Source organism: Atheta coriaria, unplaced genomic scaffold, assembly GCF_025399875.1.
Source record: "Atheta coriaria isolate IRGN ID8LTWV9N9 unplaced genomic scaffold, Caltech_Dcor_3.1 hic_scaffold_6_pilon, whole genome shotgun sequence".
Lineage (NCBI taxonomy): Eukaryota > Metazoa > Arthropoda > Insecta > Coleoptera > Staphylinidae > Dalotia > Dalotia coriaria.
In genome coordinates, this window is record NW_027045448.1 from 13,348,321 (window position 1) to 13,369,982 (window position 21,662).

At 37.5% G+C, this 21,662-nt stretch overlaps 1 protein-coding gene across 3 annotated transcripts in view; it reads left to right on the plus strand.

Annotated features, from left to right (window-relative positions):
- The window catches only part of LOC135794231 (uncharacterized), a 121,584-nt gene that overhangs the window by 72,847 nt on the left and 27,075 nt on the right, over positions 1 to 21,662 (plus strand). For all 3 annotated transcript variants that reach the window (XR_010548838.1, XM_065305435.1, XM_065305436.1), the window contains one exon: positions 12,569 to 12,747. Coding sequence is in view for 2 of the 3 variants with exons in the window: in XM_065305435.1 (XP_065161507.1) it covers positions 12,569 to 12,747 (179 nt within the window). In the remaining variant the exon portion in view is untranslated. The remainder of the gene's footprint in view (positions 1 to 12,568; positions 12,748 to 21,662) is intronic.

Consider the following 21,662-nt stretch of genomic DNA (forward strand, 5'->3'; position numbering starts at 1 on the left):
GAAAAGGAAATATCGCACGGCGCGCATCGTTGTTGAAATTGGTGCGTCATGCGCATTCAGATCTCGGCGAGATTCTATGTTCGACCTGCGCTGCATATAAATTATGTTGAAATTAAATTATATACTCAATGATACGGACTGAAACATCACGACACGGCGATTAATCGCTAGAGTTTTTAATTTATTCAAATGTTAGAGAAAAATAGTGCAATTTAATTATTCTGACTTTTAGAAAATAATAATATTGATATTTTTTGCGTTATTTCGTTTGGAATTATGAAATTTTAACTTTTAAAACTTTAGACGTTTATTTAACACCTTGTATATTATATTTTTACAACAAAAAGTAGTCTATGTTATTCTCCTAGTTCTAAAATATCTCTATACAAAAATTTATTAAAATCCGTTTAGTGGTTTTTGCTACAAAAGGAAACAAACAAACAAATTTTTTAATTTTTAGTTATTTTAATGATTTTACACGAATAAAAGCAATATTTATCGTAAATCAGGATTAATTAATTGCACTTATTTTTTTTTCTGTCTCTAAACTTTATATTTAATGCTTTTAATGTGAATTTAATTTAATTTATTTATTTATTGCGATTTGCTATATTTAAAAACGAAATGACTAAATCCGGGTTCGCATTTTATTAGATAAGTATAATCCTTTTACTTTTTTTCTGAGTAGATCTACATTATTAGTATACAGAGTGTTTAAATATTTATTTTTTTAAACACATATGTATTATTTTTATTTGCATAAATAATCCAAAAATTAACTTTTAATAAGAAATTAAAATAATTTTGATTTTTATTAAATCACCAAACTATTCTAGATTATTCTAAATTATAGGCTGATAATTCAATACTTGTAATTTTCATTTTTTTCGCTTTGTATCACATTGGCAGTTAGTTATCGTAATTATGCGAGCACGGGCAGGAGAGTCGGATGCCGCGCACGTAATCGTAATTATGCAAATGACGCTAAATCGAAGCGAAGTGGACGTCGGTGGACGTGTGCCGAACAGGAACTATTCGAGCATCTCGCAATCGCGCATCGAAACTCGTCTGATTTTTATTTATTTATGCACAATGCGCGAAACCGGCGTCGTTTTTTCTGCTTTTATGCGCATCCTTGACAAATATTCTCGGTCTGCGCTAACATTTACATATGTGATTTGAATTTCGTTACAATGCAAACATGCAAACCCGGCGAGATTTATTGGAAATGATGATCGGTTGTGTCATCAGTCATAAAAAGCAATAAGGTTATTGGGAAATAAATTCGGTTGTCTCAAAGAAATAAAATAATCAAATTTTAGACATAAAATTAATTTATTTGGGTATTTTATCAATATAAAGTGTTTGGAAGCAAAATAAATTATTATTTTTAATAGTTATAGAATTTATTTGTTATTAAATGTTTAAATAATTGATTTTATTGCAATAAGTTTAGATGAGCGCAAGGTCAACTTAAATTACTTGGTTTAATTCCACAAATAATCGAATCAAATTCATATTTAAACAAAATGATAAATTGTTTATATATTAAAATATTCACCAACATTTACTTGTCGCTTTTGGACAAGATAATAAATTTATTTATTTTTTGTTGACTTGCATTCACTATTTTTTCGTTTACAATAATTCATATCGCATGAATAAATTTCAAAAAGTAACATTATGATATTTACATTTATTTAACACCATAGTTTTTATTTATTGCAATAAATCCAGCGCGCATGATGAAGATGATGAAGTTGCTGATAATTTGTTCAATTGAGCAAAACGAAGAACGCGCGTTATAACTATGCTATATTGCGCTAATAAACCTTGAGTCGTTTTTTTTTCTTTTCTTTCTCGCGTTTTTTTTTTTCGCGTTCAGATACGATTGTGTGCTTTGTACAAACATTAAATCATAAGTAATAAGTAATATGCAATGCAGGCAACGTTGATTATATATAGATTTCAAGAACGCATCGAGCAATCAAGTAATCATCGGCTATAAAAAGCTAGGAAGTAAATTTGACAGTGAGATAAATGATCCAGGATTATTTTAATCAAAAAGTTTTTATTATTGATTTTTTTATTTATTTTAGTTTATAAAATTGGTAATATTGTTCTTTAGCGCCATCTGTGGTGGAAAAATACAACTATAACTATGTTTGAGTTGCGATATAAACTTTGAACGTTTATTTAACACCCTGTATGTTAAATTTTTGCGACAAAAAGTAGCCTATGTTCTTTTCCAATGTCTTGACTATTTCTATACCAAAATTTATCAAAATCTGTTCAGTGGTTTTTGCGTAAAAGCGAAACAAACAAACATTTTCACATTTTCGCGTAAAAATTACTTAAAATATAAAATTTTTAATTTTCTTGAGCACGTATGGATCGTAGGTGATGCCATTTGATATCAAAATCGAAATCGATCTTGAAATTCATATCGCCTCTATCATCTTCCTCGCGCATTGTGTTGGCAGCGAAATAAAACCTCGAATCGATCTTGTTCGCCTTATGATTTGCGCGCGCTCGCCTCTCATCACCTCGATCGAGCGCAGTGTGTTGAATTCGAAAATCGATTGCGTTCGATTGTGTCGGCGATTATGTCGATTACGGCACGCCGGCATCGTGCGCATGTGTTAAACAGCCAAAGCGGCAAAGCGCTAAACCGGCTAAACTGTAACTCCGGCATCACATCATCATACGAGTATAGCAATAGCAAAGCGTACACATCTGGATTGCTTGAACGCTGTGTGCGCACATCTGGAAAAGCAGAAGAATCGGAATCGGTGGGCAAATTGAAGATTGCCGAGTGAATATCACGCGCTGAAACGTGTCGATCATTAAGTCGTGCGTTGTGGTAGTCCCGGAACATCAGGAACATTCGTTGCCGCGGAATTGGTAACATGTGCAGGCGAATGTTCCAAGCTGAGAATCGAGCTGGATCGTGGATGTTGTTAGTGGAAACGTGCGCGTAAAATGTCGGAAAGTAATAATATGCATAAATAAGTAAAAAATATTTTATGCAGAAAAAAGTGTTTAGAAGGTGTCAGAAACATGAATATTTTTATTTTTACTAAAAATTATTAAAAAATCTCAAAAATTTTTAAAATTCAAAAAATTATTTTATTTTTATTATTTTTGAGAAATAGAGTCAAAGACATAAAATAATCAATTTTTGGTCGTAAAATTAATTTATTTCGGTATTTTTTCGATTTAGAGTGTTTAGATGCAACACAAATTGCAATTTTTATTAGTTTTGAATTAATGTTTATTTAAAAGTTAAAATAATTGATATTATTGCAATAAATTTAGATGAACGCAAGGTCAACTTAAATTACTTTGTTTAATACCACAAATAATCGATATAAATTCATATTTGAACAAAAAACAAAGCCGGAATGCAATTATTTATAAATTAAAATAAATATTACTCATAATAATTATTACGAAGTGATTTTAACCTCCAAAAACATTAAAATTTGTGGTTTTTCTTAAAAATTCACTCAGATTTCTCAAAAAATCGATTATTTTATTCTCACGTATTTAATTCCAATTTATATCCTCTAGAAACATTTATTTATTGCACAATTTCAATCTGAATTCGTAATCTGCAACATAAATAACTATTACTCATTTGTTTATTGGCGATCAGACTAATTTAGCCGATTTAAACCGGATTCAAACATTTGCTGCATTTTTCAAAAATGTTGCGCGTATTATTTATGTCATTATAACGTGTAATTTGGCTCGCGCATTCAATATGATAATTTAAAAGGTGGAAAATTATGATACTTGAGACAATGGACAAAAGGCTTACAGCGCACTTGAGCTAAACGCTATGTATCTAACTCAATTAGAATACAAAATACCGCCGCATGAAATTGTGTATGCGTTTGTGTTTTGTGTGTGTGTAGTAGTGATTATTTAGTTTGCGTGAGGATGCTTTGCCATTGTCTTTGGCGTCGGCGGGCGACGTTACCGTTACAGCGCGCTCACATCCTTAATTCTCACGCTCGAGTCGGTGCGCAGCGCGAGCGCGAGTCCTTGATCCGTTTCCGTAGTCTGATTTTTAAGACGGTTGAATATGTACAGCAGTGCTTACATAATATCTGCAAATGTTCTGAATGCCGAATGTTGGCGCTTGCAACATCTGCACCTTGATTCACTATTCTAGATTTAGAATTAGAGTTAGTCTCATTTCACATTTTTCTTGATAAACTTGAATTTTTTTAAAATTTAATCAAGGTTGGAGTAATTTTATTAAATTTATTTAAAAAACGTTATTTTTGGTATTTTTGATTGAATATTTTCGATTTTTGGTAGGCATTTGATCAAAATACAATTTTTTCTAATTTTTTGCAAAAGTATTTTGTGTTAAAATTAGTAATTTGGTTGAAAAATGCAAAAATTCAATTTTTCATTTTTTCTGGGAAAAAGTTCAATATCTTTGCTATTTTGACCAAATTATTGATTTTTCTCGAATAATTTCCATTTTTCTCTTTTTATTTTAATTTTTAATCAAAATTTAATTTAATTCTCTTTTTATTTCCTGGAAATTGATGTAATAATAACAATTATTTTATGTTTTTACTCCATTTGGTTGCATAATAATTGAATTAATAATCTTAATGATAATTTAATTATCCCGGTGAAAAAAACAAGGAAGTGGACATAAATAAATTCATCTGGTTTAAATTAATTGATCAATTTTTTGTGTGTAATGATCATTACGGATGCAGAAAAAACGAAACGAGTTTATTTGAAACTCGTGTGTGCCAAGAGTCGAGCAAGGTTAAGTTGAATAACGTTGGATCAGGTTAGTTAAGCATGAGAAATTATCTCATCATTATGGGATTACCAAACAAGCATTTAAAACATGTACAATTAGAGCAAACAAATTTTTATTTTAATTTTTTAACGTAAAATTAAATATAAAACATAATTTATTTGTTTTATTGGTTTAACTCGACTAGAATTAAATATTTTATTATTTTATGTTTTAAATTTTCTGCTGCACTTTGTAGAAAATACAATACCAATTAAGAAGATTAAAATTTTACGTAACATCGTAATGTTTTGCATTGTTCCGTCCAAGTCAAAGTGCATCCTTTCTGATGTTACTGTTGGTGTATGTGTGAACGATTGGTATTATAGTGTTTAGCATTTAGTTGTTTGCCATTTGCGGCGATTTGCAATCCGCGTACGCGAAAAAACGGTAACGGATAATCATAACAACTGAAGCGGTAATAACAAACGGACGAAAAACGTGATGCGCCAGGCGCGTCGCGGCCTTGGCTCGCCAGCGACGACAAAACAAAGATTATCTTCATTAACGTTAAGTTAATAAATGGAACAAGTGATGCACGCATGGCAACAGATCTAGGATTAATTGTGAAATACATTTAAAGTAAAACAAAGCAAAGACAAAAAATTTAAAGTAATTGAGTAAAGTTACTTAAGTCACCTAATTTTAAGTATACTTAAGTAGATACAGATTTATTAAACTTAATTTTGATTTTTTAAGAAAATGAATAATATGGCAGATAATCTTGCAAAAACCAAAAATTATTGAAATTAGTTAAGTAAATGTACTTAAATCACTTGAATAATACAAAAATTGGCTTAAGATTAGAAATAAAGTTAAAAATAACTGAAAGTAGTTAAGTAAAGATACTTAAGTCATGTAGTTTTAGTTGCTCTTAAGTAGATACAAATTAATTCCACGTAATTTAGGTTGCTTTAAGATTTTAATTCCTGGAATTTTAATTTTTGCTAATTTTTCTAAAGAATTTTGCGGATAATTTTGCAAATACAAAAAAAGTAAGATTAGTTAAGTAAAATTACTTAAGTCACTTAATTTTTTTTTGGTTTTAAGTAGATATAAATTTATTACACTTAATTTTTCGTTTTTCAAAAGAAAAATTTTTGGAATTTTGTTTTTTGCTAATTTTCTTAACAATATGGCCGACAACCTTGCGTTTTGTACTCATTACATCACGTACTCGTATTAAAACATGCAAATTCAGCACGCATTGGCAAATGCGCAATTCAAGTGGCGTTTTGTTGCTGCTTCTTGTTGTTTGCTAATTAGCGCACACATCCACACATGCGTGTGCGTGTGTTTGTTGGGTGCACAAAAACAATCGAAAAGCGCAAGAAACGCAAGAAAACGCAACGGAACGATTGTTGTCGATTGTGTGCGCGAACGCGTGCGCGCGTGCTGAACAAAACCAACGAACGAACGAACGAGTCAAGGTTTCCTCCGTGTTCCAATTTCAGCGACGAAAACGAGAATGAGAAGAATTCCCATATTAATTATTTAAGCGTTTGTAATTAACCGCGCGAACAATGCCTGCGCCGCGACCGCCACCATTTAACCGCCATTATTAATTGCTCGTGTTGCACCGATTGCATAACACGCTTTTAATTGAAAAACACATTTTAATCGCTATTATTATTCAGTGTGCATTTAATGTGTCTATTATACACGATGGCGCAACTTTATTTTTTACTATGTAGCTTTAACCCGCGGCTTCGCTTGCGAATATCTAAAATAATGAAGTTGCTTCCGTACGCGTCTGTAGTCACAGAAGAAGTAACAATGAAGTAGAATGGCGGGAAGTTTAAAATGGCTGAAAGTATAGTCTATGGAAGTATAGTGTACAGTCTCCATAGTGTAGTCAATTGGATTTGATGTTGACGTAGCTGTCGGTAATACAGTGTGATAATACAGTGTGATGGTACTATAGTACTTAGGTTTGAGCTTCATTGCTGGAATGCTAGATGGCGTTAAAGTAGTCAAATAGCCAGATGCAGAGGTATTATTGGCTAAACAATTTCTTTATTTTATTTAAAAATTAATTTTTTTATTAAATAAAAAGTAGCCTATAACCATTCGGGGACCACTAAGAATATGTGTACAAATTTTCATGATGATCGGTTAAGTAGTTTTTGCGTGAAAGTGTAACAAACATCAGGACTTTCGCATTTATAATATTAGTAGGGATAGTAAGAGTTTTAATTTAGATAAAAATGTTTTTATTTTTAGTTTTTAGTTTTTGAGTTGATAGTTAATACATATTGTGTTATTTTCTGGCCGGGTTGGTGGGTCGTGAATGGTTGCAGCGGAATTTTCATTTCACACGATCGAGAAGTGCGGCGCGTGTGATCTCGGCGCGTTGCGGGCGTCTTATCGCGCGTCGAAATCGCCGCCGCCGCCGCCTCGGCGCGGCATTAATCAGACGCGCGATTAGCGCGATATTAATCTATATGTATCGATCCGGCCCGCGCACGAATCGAATGCTCCTCAATCGGGCGCGCGCGCGCGTGTGCAGATTATGATCACGAATATCGCGTTTCACGATTCAGCTCGCAGATGAAAAGCACAACATGAAAACATAGCCATACAACAAATTCAGAAAAAAAAATTTATAAATAAAAATTAAATAAATTACGTTATAGCGAGGTGATATTACATCTAGAAACAAAAAATAATCAAATATTAAGATTTTACGTGGATAGGCAACTGTTTATTCTTTTGTAAGCTGGTTAAAAACTCAATTATTCTTGTAAAAATGCCGGTAAATATTTCCTGAAGTCTAAATATGAATTCCGCGTCGCTCAGTTGTATTCACTTGTGTTATGTTTAAATGATTTTCTAGTAACGCAACGTGCACCCCAACAAATTAGCTGAAAAATCGTGCTTAAGTTATAGAAATTTGCATTGCAATTTGTAGGGATGTTGGGATCATAATTACAACAATATTTCAAATGTTACCATCGATGTCATGTCTTTAAAAAAATATTCTAGCTCATAATTGCTAGAAATTAAAATATTTTTCGTCGTTACCCAGAAAAACTATAACTCTATAACTTAAAAATTAATATAAACCAACTAAATTATACAAATTTCATCGTTATACGCAATATTTTAATATTTTACTATTTTGATAATGCTTTATTTCCGCATATAAATTATTTCCACCGCATTTCTACATCTTCTTGTCTCTAATCCTTCTCGCAGTTGAAGATGGGCATGTGCATAGAAAATCTATTCGTATATATTCTCTCTACGTGTTGGTGCGCGCATGGGCGAAGCGCTAATTCACCTGTGCGCGCCTGGGCTGCGCGTGGCCGTGTCCGGAGGTGGGACAAAATCGACTTTCCCACGACATCTCCGACATGACTATGATCTCTAATTACTCCGACACGTATTTATATCGATATTGTACGCCTGCACCGGTACCCGATGTATATATGTATATATGTGCAGTATGCGGACACAGCGCGCGGCTGAAGTTGAAAAATTCGGCTCTTCGTGTCCGCTCGCCTAGCGCTGTACAAGCATACGGATGGCGTCTTCATCGCGCGGACGACACACACTACTCGTGTGTGTGTGTGTGAATCTTTATCTCGTACCGGAGTGCGTCATGTGCGACATGCATGCGCAATGTCCGACAAGACATCACAAGAATTACACGATTCAGGAAATGCATTTTGAAATCAAAATTTTATTTTCGGTGTTTTAATTGTTATTTTATGTGTGGGAGCCACGCCCACTTCATACATAACCTTATTCTACTCCCAACCAATGAATAAGTGTATATCTACCCCCACTACTTTTTTACCATTAAGTTTAGCGTTAAATAAAACATGTTTTTAATTTTAATTTTAATCTATTCGCGTTGCTTGTCATATAAAGACTGAATTTTATTAGTCAATAATTCACTTCCTGAACAATGAGGCCATGATGTGCGCATCATACGCTCAGAATGCAAAATGTCACATTACATATTACATCTAATATGCTCCGAAGCACTTAAAACTTGTCCGTTTTAAGTCGTCTCTTCACTCTTGCGAATAGCACAACGGCTTTGTCTCTACGCGCGCGCTTTTGTCTCTGCATCTGCTAATAATAATAATAATTGCGTTTGTTTACGAATGCAAATTGACACAACAATGGCCCCGCTGCCATTTCGGTAGGCCTATGCGCGCGCACAATTTACAATTTGCATGTTTTAGGTTAGGTTGCCGCGGACGCGGTTCTCACATCGCACATATGCGTGTGAAAATTTCCCACAGCGACAAATTTTCGTTATCGCCACGCCGCATTCGTTGCGTCGCCGCACAGCGGCCATATTAATAGCTTTTGTATCAGCTTTTTAACCACCGATAAGCCCAGTACTAAATATCGATAATTATTTCATTGTTTGGCGTGGCCATGTTTGGATGCATTTGCGATTCGTGTGTGGCCATCTTGTTTCGGCTCGTCGACAATGTAAGTCAACTAAACGCAGCATATCTCTCTATGTGTGCGCATGAGTTAATGTGAGGTTAAGTCTCGCACTCTCGCGCCGCAAAACGGCAATTTATAACCGATTCGCGCGCATTAATATTCGCGTTATAAAATCGTAAACACTCGCCAGCGAGCAAAAAGCATTTGGGAAAGTTGCTTGCGAAACTGAATTTTTCACCACCAACAACACACATAACGCACTGGTACATCTAACGCCATCTGACGGTTGAAATATCAACTAGAATTTTTATTATGCGGATGTATTGCATTCATTGGACGTCAAGCTCATTAACATCATCATTTAACGATTTAACTATCGATTTCGACGCAATTAGTCGCCATTGTTCGACATTTTCCGCGCATGCGCAGTCTGTGTGTATTTTTCAACAAAATACACGCGATAGATGATCATTTATGTGTGTGTAAATATGACTGGTATGAGTAATGAATTATTGCGAGGTTAAATGTTGCCATATTAATGAGTTAGCATCATTCCGTCATCTCGCGCGTCCAAACACACATCCACATCGAAAAGCGTACGTCTCGAGCTGTTAGGAGTTAAGATCTAAAGATCTAAAGATGGAGAAGGATTTTAGACGTTAACGCAAAGTTGACCCCACGACATCATCACCCATCTTCATTGCTATCGTATCCTATTCCATCTCCAGTCGCCATTTTGAATTATATTGAGTATTGAGTTAGATTTGTATAATTTTGTGTATAATGGGTTGCCTATATTACATATTTTACTTATAGTATGGTAAACGAGATTGTAATTCAACTTAGTAAAAGGGTTTGATTTAATTTATCTCTCTTTAACTATGGGAGATAAATAAATGATTTTTTTACTGGTGGTTAGTGAAATAATGAAATATATAAACAAAGGTGGGAAGTAACATGTTGGGTTTAATAGTTTTGCTGATATATCGTTTTGAAAATGTTTAAAGTTGTTGCGAGAGTATTATCGGTTCCTGCGGCTCTCATTGATTCGCTTTTTCAGCGGCGCGCACGCGAAAAATGAATTTAGCAATTTCAGTCCGGCGACGTCGTCTTCGAGAGCAGCGCGCGCTTTTAGAGACGGCGGGGCCGGTGCGTGCAGTATGTTTTAATTACACGGTGCGGAACGGCGCGGCATTATTCATGTTCACGTTTGGGCCCGTCGAGAGCGTTTGCATTACACGCCTCCCGGGTAATTGCGCTCGTTCGCATTCTTGGCACGCATGATTCTCGGGCCGTCGTTCGTGTTCGACAACGAGATGAAACGAAACGGAAACTGCGTCAAACAAACGCGCGCGAAGCACCGCCAGATCTATATCTACTGCTCCTACAGAAACAAAAGAATTGGTTTAAATAATTTTAAAATCACTTTTCATCCCTTAATTCCCAGAAAAACGGCGAAAAACTTGATAAATTGAGTTTTAAAACACAAAAATTTTTGAAGGGCTGAAAAATGTTTTTGGGGCGGCGGTTGTATTGAATAAAGGCGAAATGTTAGGTTAATTTTCCGGCACGGGCGCAGAACGCGGAGATGAGATGGGACGCGATGCGCTGGAGGTTAGAACGGTATGCGCAGGTAAAAAGAATTTCAAAACGCTGGAAGGGCGACTAAACGGGCTTGGGCGTTGACTTCCGTATGGTGGTGCGAACGGTTGTAAACGAAGCGGTGGGGCGTTTGGAGATGGGCGAACCGGGCCAATCGAACGACGGAATCGGATGAAGGGTTTCTGGTCGAGGTTTTGAACGGAACGGGCTTTGAAATGGTGGGGTGTAAACGCCGTTCATTGGATCTCAAATAAACACAGGGTTGCGGATGACATGAAGACGGTGACCTGTGGTATACAAATCATCATAGCCAGAACTCTGTGTGTGCATCAGTCATATTTTAGATTAAGTTTTTCCAACCGGGGAGAAAAAGTCGAACAAAACACTAACAAGTGCCAAGATTAGTTATTGCTGCGGTTGGGTTTTGTTTTGTGCGAGGTTTGATCTGCTGTGGCGTCGTGTGTAATACATCATAGCGCTGGCGAAGAATTAAAACAAACAGGAGGGCTGAACAGAAGATGCGTGCGGATAGATAACGACATAAAACCTGCGCCTCGGCGCGGATGGGAAAACGGTATTGCCCACCCGTGAGTGAGCCGACTCGTGGTAATTTATTGTTATTGAGAATTTCGGATTTTTACGGCTCACATAGGTACATGCATTCACATGAATTTCATTAAAATACATTGTAGCCTCTGTATAACGACGAAATTTATACAATTTAGTTGGATTATATTAATTTTTAAGTTATAGCGTTACAGTTTTTCGGGGTAACGACAAAAAATATTTTTATTTCAAGCAATTATGCGCTAGAATATTTTTTTAAAGACATGACATCGATGGTAACATTTGAAATATTGTTGTAATTAAGATCCCAACATCCTACAAATTACCCAATGCAAATTTCTATAGCAAGCACGATTTTCAGCTAATTTGTTGGGGTGCACGTTTGCGTTACTAGAAAATCGATAAGCAGCACAAGTGAATACAGCGGGCGGCGGAATTCCATATTTGACTTCTGGAAAATATTTACCGGCAGTTTTACAAGAGTAATTGGTGTTTGACAGCTCTAAGAAGAATTAAACAAGGCCAATCCACGTATAATCTAGATATTTAGTTATTTTCTTTTGTTTACCGGAAATAAACAAAAAATGTACCTATATCCTACTAATGTTATAGAAATGCGAAAGTCCTGATGTTTATTTTACTTTCACAAAAAACTACTTAACCATTCGTAAGCTGTTGCTATAATTAACTTGGTAATTACGAATGGTTGCCAGGCTACTTTTTAATTAATAAAAAAATCTTTTAAATTCAATAAAGAAATAGTTTAGCCAATAATACCTCTGCATCTGGCTGTTGACTACTTTAACGCCATCTAGCATTCCAGCAATGAAGCTCAAACCCCTAGTATAATTACCATCACACTGTATTATCACACTGTATTGCGACATTATCAAATCGGTAGGCTACACTATGGAGACTATTTTTGTACTTCCATAGACTATACTTTCAGCCATTTTAAACTTCCCGCCATTCTACTTCATTGTTACTTCTTCTGTGACTACAGACGCGTACAGAAGCAACTTCATTATTTTAGATTTCCCTAAGGAAGCTGCGGGTTAAAGCTAGTTGTAATATAATACAAAAACTATAGGCAACTAATACTACACACAAAAATAAAACAAGTTTCTTATTTGTTTACGTTTTCTTATCTATTTTCAGGTATTTCGCATACACTGCACCTCGCTCAACTCAGTCACTCGCGATTTTCGGTCGACCGCGCGTCTTGCTCCACAATTCCATCAGTTTAAAACAATTTACGACCATCTCAACAACATTGAACGTGTCCAAACCCTAGAAGAATATCCATTCCACCGATTCGCCGCAAAATATCATCTCCGGTAAGTCCTCAAACGCTTTTCTTCCACTGCCAAAGTTGTGTCCGCGCTGCACGATTCCAACCGGGCAAAAATGGCCCACGCCGGCGTGATGATGGCATGATGTATTGCAGGCCGCGGCCGGTTGTCGTGGGCAGTGCGGACACGGTGTTTGCGAGGCGTTATTACATTGATACATATATTATGTCGCGTGGTTTTGAGCGCCGCTGACCCACACCGCGGCAGTCGTGCCGGCGCATTTCGTGCCGGCATCTTGAGCGAACGAGATCGCACGGTGGCGCATCAGGAAATATATAATTCATGCGATTGCCACGACGCACACGAGCGCTCGCGCGCGCCTCTACCTTTTCGTTATGCATGCGAACACGAAATATCGAATCGTGTTCGACATCTTGTTACATATAAACAAGAACTCCAACGATGAAAATAAAAAAATTTTTTGTAAAAAATTTAAAAAAATTCGCAATCGGATGTTGAATCATGTTTTAAAACCCATAACACTTTAATCAAATGTTTTACCATATTGTAATCTATGCAGCACGTCGTTCATCATCAATTTCTCAAACAATATGTGTTGGGGTCAGTTAGGAATAGCTCGAAACAGTGACATTTCGTGTTCGTTGCCATGTTAGCATGTTCTCCAAGTGCGAGTTCGCTCGTACACGGCGTGAGTTTCGGTCTTGAGGGTCTTCGTACTCCGCGAGAGCCGTGATGAATGATATTATGGACAGAACACCCTCCGAGTCCAATTATAGCGACACGGGTTGCCTACGCCGACGAGCGGCGTATAAATTTCACGTGTGTAGAAACAGTTTAAATGTTGCTCGAAAAAGAGTTTCTACGATTGCATTCCAGCAACGAACGAATGTTGGGAATTTCATTCGAAGGGCAGAAAAAATCCAGAGCATGATAAATGGTTTCGACCTATCCAATACAAAATGGAATTGCATTTCTTTAAAGAAAAATCGTATAAATGATATGTGGGTTGTCTAGTTTAATATGGTGCATGAAATATGAATATTGTTTTGCAATGCTTTTTATTGAGACTGCGTTTTGTCCGAAAATGGAATTGTGAGTGTTATTGACTCCCTCACCACCTACAATTTCCTTTCTGCGATTGCTAAACAAGCTGTAAATTGTAGAAAATAGGTGCGTTCGGAAAAATTCACACAACAAAGAGAAATCATATACCTACAGAAGAATTTTAGTGTTTTTAGTTTTTATTTAAAAAAAATTTTAACAAAAAAAATAAAAATTTATTTTTGGTGGTAATTCTATCACATGAAAAGTGTTGGGTCCGTGTAAGTAATACGGCCACAGCACGCAAACAGATTGAGTTGTCAGTTTGATAGATTTGACTAACGCTCGACGATTTATCATCATCTAACATCGGCGAACACGCACACTACACACACAAACATTTAACATCTTGTATTTTACTCGTACGTTGATGTACAAGCAGACTTTGCGTTTTAAGTCCTTTAAATACTTAAATTTAAAATAAAAGCTTTACGCTCATAGATGGCGCTTGCGCTTCAGTTTCAGTATCACTAACGTTTTAATGTCTTTGTTTTTCTTGCCTGGGTGTTATATGTGTTTGGATTCGGAATCAGTGTTGAGGAAACATAAATATTTGCTTTAATGGCGGCGCAGCAATAAAATATCGAAACGGCGAACACGGCTAAAAGCTCACACACACACACACACATAACTTGCGTGTGCGTATTAAAGCGCATGTTAACACCAGTCGCCGCCGCCGCGCGAGAAACGAAAAAGGTTGTAAAACATCGCCGTGATGGATAGCGTTCTCGCTCGCATGAAAATTGTGTAATTAGTCTTTTAGAGTTCTTTCTCGCGTATCATCGCGTTTCATCAGCTGCGTACTTAACGCATGCGTTTTAGGATTCACCAACTTCGAAACGTAGACGCAGATGGAAATCCGATGCTGGTTTTTCGTGTTCGTTGGCCGATGATTAATACTGCGCGTATTAAATGTTGTTTTATGAAATAAATGAGCAGCGTGTGAAGATTTCCAGAAAAAATCTTAAACTAGCGCCATCTATGTTTAAGTGTTTATGTAAATTATTATTTCGTGCAAATATTTCAAGGTCAATTCAGTGTGCGCGTGACACGCTAATTCTCAGTTTGTATTCCGACTACCGCGCCGCTTCTGGTTGTTGTGTTATTGTTGTGTGTTGTTGGTTGCGGTTCGTGCGCTCGACTTGCAAATCATCGAGAGCGTTTAAGCGCTCTTAAAATTCTGATCGTCACTAGACGCGTTGCGCGCCCTTTATTGTGTTATTGTTATAGATGGATTAGCATTTCGCGCGCGGATTACCATTCGCGTTTGGCATTCGTAGGCGTCGATGTGTTGAGTTGACTCAACTTGACACTTGCGCGCGCGCGCACACACGGAGGGCAAATTGCGGAATGTCAACGAGCGACTTACAACGAGTTTACATACGTTTGACAAGCGTGTCTGTTGCATATATTTTTTTGAGTTGAGTGTAGTTGTGTTGTATCGATTCAACATCGTGTTCGATGTTTAAGGTTTACATTACAAATGCGCGCGCGCGAGTGCATCACGAGTGTAGTGCTCGTGTTTGGTTAGGTCATGATAGGCAACCTTCGGCGCATTCCGCGATGATATTGATTGTTGTTGTGATTGTTATTTTTTCGTTTTGAGTTTGTATCTTGCACATATTGTAATTTAATTGACATCTTGAGCGTGTCGACACTTGCGGTTTGCTTCTTGGCCGTCATTACCTTTTACTCGCTTGCGCATACTAATCGCACATTGTTAGGAGACGGCCCACAAGATGTGGAGCCACGTGCGCTCTATATGGTGCGGTTGTTCCTGATGTGCATTTTGCATTTGATGAAACTCGGATTTTGCAATCGCAGCGCGAGGATATTGCGATTTCCGATGGCGATGAATCATAATAATCAATGCAGTACTCTTGTAGAATAACAAGCCATTTCTAAATTGGCTATGAGTCCATACATGGTGATTTGTTTCTCTTCATTAACATATCTTACACCTCAACAACAATAGCATACATAATTTTTTCACCCCAAAAATTTTAGATTTTTATCTCGATTTTATTTTCTAAAGAAAAAAATTTTGTTTGCGTTTGTGTTTATTATCAGGAAATAAATTTATGTGGATTTGTTGAATTGCGACAGAGTCGATCGTGTGACCGTGTGCGTCAATCCTATCGGCACGCGAGGATCTCATCCGTTGGGTCCGCGCCCCATGCACTAATCAGCCAGAGTGATCTGTTTGCCCGTTTCTGCATTCTGCATGTTTTTCCGCAGATGCACATAAGTTATGTATCGTCGCGTTTTTACTATTCCAGCACCAGCACGAGCAACGCAGACGAATGATTGTGTCCTCTTCGTGTGCGCGCATTGCAAACAGATTACCATCACCTGGCCCGAACCCGGCAACCCGTATGTCGCATGTCGTCCCAAACGCGAGCAAACGCCGACGACGACATGCGCGCACAGAAGTAAAAACTTTTGAGGGACATAAATTTCGTCCTTGTGTGTATGTGTGTGTGTCCTGTCCCTTTTTCTAGTCGTCTGTTATCAGATGCGGCCGCTTATCGATTATCGCACGCCGGCAATATACGTGCGAACACGTGTAACTGCCATTCATCAATTGCGCATGCGCGCTTATCTTAGATGCCATGTTGGATTACTTACGCGGTCTGTTAATAGATGGCGCTGCGTAAAAGGGTAAAAAAATGACAGCGTGTGTTAAATGTTGGTTTTAAGCACACAAATACGCCAGATTAGTGATGAGTAATTGAAAATAATCAAAGCCCCGGCAGCGGGAAAATTAATGATCGGGCCAATCGATACATCGTATCATAATTCAGTCTGCGTCTTCGTCAGCACCGTCGGTGTAATTACTCGCATTCAGTAGTTATTAATATTAAAGCGGAGGCGCGCGCAGCGGCGGCGCTACAGCTACCGCGCGTTAATTATCGTCCCTCTCTGATTATAATGGCGCGCGACGTGCGGCCCCGAATGCGGATAATCATTCGTGCGTCGCTCGCATTTGTAAACGTCAGTATTAATCATTCTAAACGCGGCGAATTATTTCGGTGTTGTTTTAATGACTGCGCGCAATCCGGACGCGAAGTGGCGCTTAATTAGAGTTAATGACACGGCAAATTCTGCGCCAATATACGATTTGTTTGATTTATGCTACTGGTTATTAAAATTAATGCCAAACATCCAACGGGAATGGAAATTAAAGTTTCAGAAAAAATTCACCCACATGTTATAATTTTTTTGCATCATTAAATTTTTCTATGTTTGAGTTGCGGTATAAGTGTTGAGTATATAGTAAAATTTTGAAGAAAATGTTTTTGAGGAACAATAACGATGTTGGGTTTAAATTTATTTATAAATTACTAGCTTTACTAAATTTGGGGAAATCTAAAATAATGAAGTTGCTACCGTACGCGTCTTCGTTGGGGAAATGTAAAATAATGAAGTTGTAGTCACAGAAGAAGTAACAATGAAGTAGAATGGCGGGAAGTTTAAAATGGCTGAAAGTATAGTCTATGGAAGTATAGTGTACAGTCTCCATAGTGTAGTCAATTGGATTTGATGTTGACGTAGCTGTCGGTAATACAGTTTGATAATACAGTGTGATGGTACTATAGTACTTAGGTTTGAGCTTCATTGCTGGAATGCTAGATGGCGTTAAAGTAGTCAAATAGCCAGATGCAGAGGTATTATTGGCTAAACAATTTCTTTATTTTATTTAAAAAATTATTTTTTTTATTAAATAAAAAGTAGCCTATAACCATTCGGGGACCACTAAGAATATGTGTACAAATTTTCATGATGATCGGTTAAGTAGTTTTTGCGTGAAAGTGTAACAAACATCAGGACTTTCGCATTTATAATATTAGTAGGGATAGACATTATGTGATTTTTCAACACTTGTTTATTTTACATTGAGACAATAAGCAGTTAGTGTAATCTCTTCCTCCGTTTTCCGGCCGTGTGGAAGTCATTTCGAATTCAGATCAAGCTCGGAATATTTATTCGAGTGCGTGCTGCGTACTGATGTTTTGTTTTGTTTTGGTGGGTGGTTGGTGGCCTAATAGGTAGGCGCATTGTGCGTTTCCTGCCTGCCTGGGCGCTCGTCGCGTCACGATTTCCGGTGTTCAGGCGGTGGACTTAAGGCGAGTCTCAAATCATAACGAGACTATAATAACTTAGCATCTACTTATGATATTGTATCATTGTTCTAGGCGTAATCATAGATTTCCTTTGATGTTTTTTTTAAACAAAAAAAATTAATTTTATTTGTGTGCTATTAATTTGCAAATAATTTGCATTCGATGCACAAGAATACACAATGCTAGAGTGGTAAAAACTAAACGATATGCAGGAACAAATGAATTGTGAATTGCTCTTGAGTTGCTGCTCTGCAGCGCACATTTCGCTTTTTGCCAGAACGCTTTGCGCGCCGAGCGGGCGCGCTAAACATATATAATTAGTTTTACGATTGCAACTTAATTATATTTCGCTGCGTGCGTAATTTGTTGGTGTGTGCGCGCGCGCGAGACACAATGCGCCATCGGAATAATTATCGGCGGGCAGCGGCAAAGAGACATAGTCGCGACCACTCCAACGCCAGCCAGGAGGAAAAAAAAAACACATCAACAACACTAGGTACGCGTTTAAGAGTCGTAACGATGATGCAAATTGTACTCTTGTAATTACCAACGCGCCGTGCACTAAACATAAACCACAAATCTATCAAAATAAAACATTTTTGATTTTTTTTTTTTGTTTTGATGTTGTTTATGTGTCTATGGCCGGAAATAAGGTAATAAATTCAATTTGACGACGCGGACGTGAAGAGAGATGAGTGGTGGTGCATGGCGCGTCATTAGGCATTCTGGGCCATCATTGTCCGGTGTCGGCGCGTGAAGAGCTCCGCCGGACAGGCGGTTGGCTACCGTGTGTCTGTATATGCACGCCGACGATGAAAAGATAAGCGGCCATTATGCACTCGCCGCGGGCCCGAAAAGAAATGCGTTTCAACACAATCGCACTTTCAATATGATTATCAAATGTCTTCATCAAGGCTAATAACCTATAGATGGCGCCTCAAGCACAACATTTTTTTTTATTCTGCAAAACATTTCTTGTTTTGTTTTGTTTATTTTGCGGTTTGTTTTATTTTGTTTTGTTCTTGGGCATCGTTAGAAGGTGGGTTGACAGGCGACACGGCAACTTGTTGGTGTTGTCGATCGTATCAGCAGCCGGCAGAAAACGTGACCTTGCGCGATCGGCGCGCGCATTTTCGATTTTGAAGTGCGAAAAAAATTAGCCTAGAAGAATACACAGCACGAAGGCGCCGCGCGACAAGCGCTCCCAATTACACGGCGTAATTTAGTTTATCTTTAATAACACTTTCGCGCCGCGCACGAAGACCATAACGATCGGACGGAGAGGTCGCCGCGTTTATCTGCGAACGGGATCCGAATCGGAATTCGCGTCGCGACAACGACAACAAACGAAAACAAAAGAAAATTCAAATAAAACAAAATAAATTCAAAATAAAGAATTTACTTGAGTAAACTTAAAATTTATTTTAAACAATGTGAATATATTATTATTAATATAATATGTTTAGAATCAATTTTCACGAGTTAATTTCAGCGTGAAGCAAGCAACAATTGCACAACTTGTAATTGACTCTATTCATTGACGATTTTTACATCAACATATTAAATTATTAACTTATTAAATCCATTATCGTGCACGCCAATTACAAATTGCTTCATTTTTCATTCTTCATCGACTCGAAACACTCAATTATATCAATTTTTCGTGTTTGTTTTGCTTGCGGTTGATGGCGAAAGGAAGCAGAAAAAGGGGTCGTCGATGACCGCCTGCGCAAAGGATGTTGCATAATGCCACGCGTCCATTTGACTTAGAGTCAAGTGTGTAACTAGACCGCAAGTCGCACACCATCTTCATCCGGTGGGTCGAGGTTAGTTTTCCGATCGCCGCCTATTGTTTCTTGACACATCCCGTCGAAATCACCTTTTCTAGGACGACGCAAATGACTCGTTACGTAAATATTACTAGTAGCGTTAGAAAAATGTGCTTAAATCAAGTCATTATTATTATTTACTAGCTTTAACCCTCGCGAATATCTAAAATATTGAAGTTGCTTCTGTACGCGTCTGTAGTCACAGAAGAAGTAACAATGAAGTAGAATGGCGGGAAGTTTAAAATGGCTGAAAGTATAGTCTATGGAAGTATAGTGTACAGTCTCCATAGTGTAGTCAATTGGATTTGACGTAGCTGTCAGTACAATACAGTGTGATAATACAGTGTGATGGTACTATAGTACTTAAGGTTTGAGCTTCATTGCTGCTAGATAGCGTTAAAGTAGTCAAATAGCCAGATGCAGAGGTATTATTGACTAAACAATTTCTTTATTTTATTTTTAAAATAATTTTTTTTTAATAAATAAAAGTAGCCTATAACCATTCGGGGACCACTAAGAATATGTGTACAAATTTTCATGATGATCGGTTAAGTAGTTTTTGCGTGAAAGTGTAACAAACATCAGGACTTTTGCATTTATAATATTAGTAGTGCTGTGTGTTGTGTGTTGTGGACGATTTTATATCAAATTATTCGATTCACTTGCCGCGCATGATTTATTCGGCGGCAGCCGGAGTGTTAGGCGTAATGCACCGTGAGAAAATCAATTACGCACGAAATCATAATAGTAATCAGCGAAGGCGCAACGCGAATTGAAGAAGTCATTTCGAATTAACTTATAAATGCCGGCCGATTGCCGACGCGCTCTCGCATGCTTGACGGGCTGATGGGCTGTGATGGCTGATGCATTAATGGGCCGCATGAAGAAAAGAAAAGGAAGCGCATGGCTTAAGCTGCTGCTGCTGCTCGACAAGCTTAAGCCTGAGCAGAAGAGTTAAAGTGAGGCCCCGGCGGCGAGTGTTCGCTGTGTGGGACAATTCGTCTTGATTGAACGCGCTCTAATTTCGTTTAATGCTATCGCGGCCATCGGGCGCATCGTTTAATCGAGCGCCCGCGAGATGATTGATGTTTGGTCATTTGTAAATCGCGGCGTGCGAAATTACAGCCGGAGATGTGTCACAACTCATCAGCGTCGAGAGCGAAAACACTTGAACACTTTGACATCGAAATAAAAGCAGATAATTTTATTTGGACACGAAAGAAGAAGTGATTTTACACATTACTTGAAAGCGAAAAGAGGGAACGTGTTTTAATTAATGTAGGAGAATCAATCCGGCCATACGGTACCGCAGTTGAGGAGATAAAATGTACAATCACGTTATTTTTTCAGCATTTACTTTCAATACGAAGTATTTTACTAGGGTAGGTCGATAGAAGAATTCAGCATAAATTCATGTCCTCCAGACCGTTATCGTATGTTAACATCGACATTAACTGCGACTAATTAATTATCGCGTGCCGATCATCGAATCAATCCGACGAGTTTATGATCCGCAGCGAATTCAATAAACACGCGCGCGTGTTTATAATATCTTCGAATCTCGAAAAACATTTGCGTCGAAATTTGAATATTTTTCGTTTGAGACCTGCAACGACGTTGTCTCTCATTCTTGTGCGTCAATTTAATCGCACACACGCACTGTGAATGTGTTCTATGCATCCTATATAATTAATAAATGATTTAATTATCTCCGCGGCGATTGATTTATGCGGCGCGCGAGGAAAAGTTTGCTTATGAATCATAATTGTGTGCGGTGTAAAATTTACTTGTACTTTCCTGTCCTAAAACGACTTTAAACATGATTAAACTCCGCTAAGAGGAAATGCGTGGCCGTGCATCTAAATCAATCCACTCTTACTTAAGC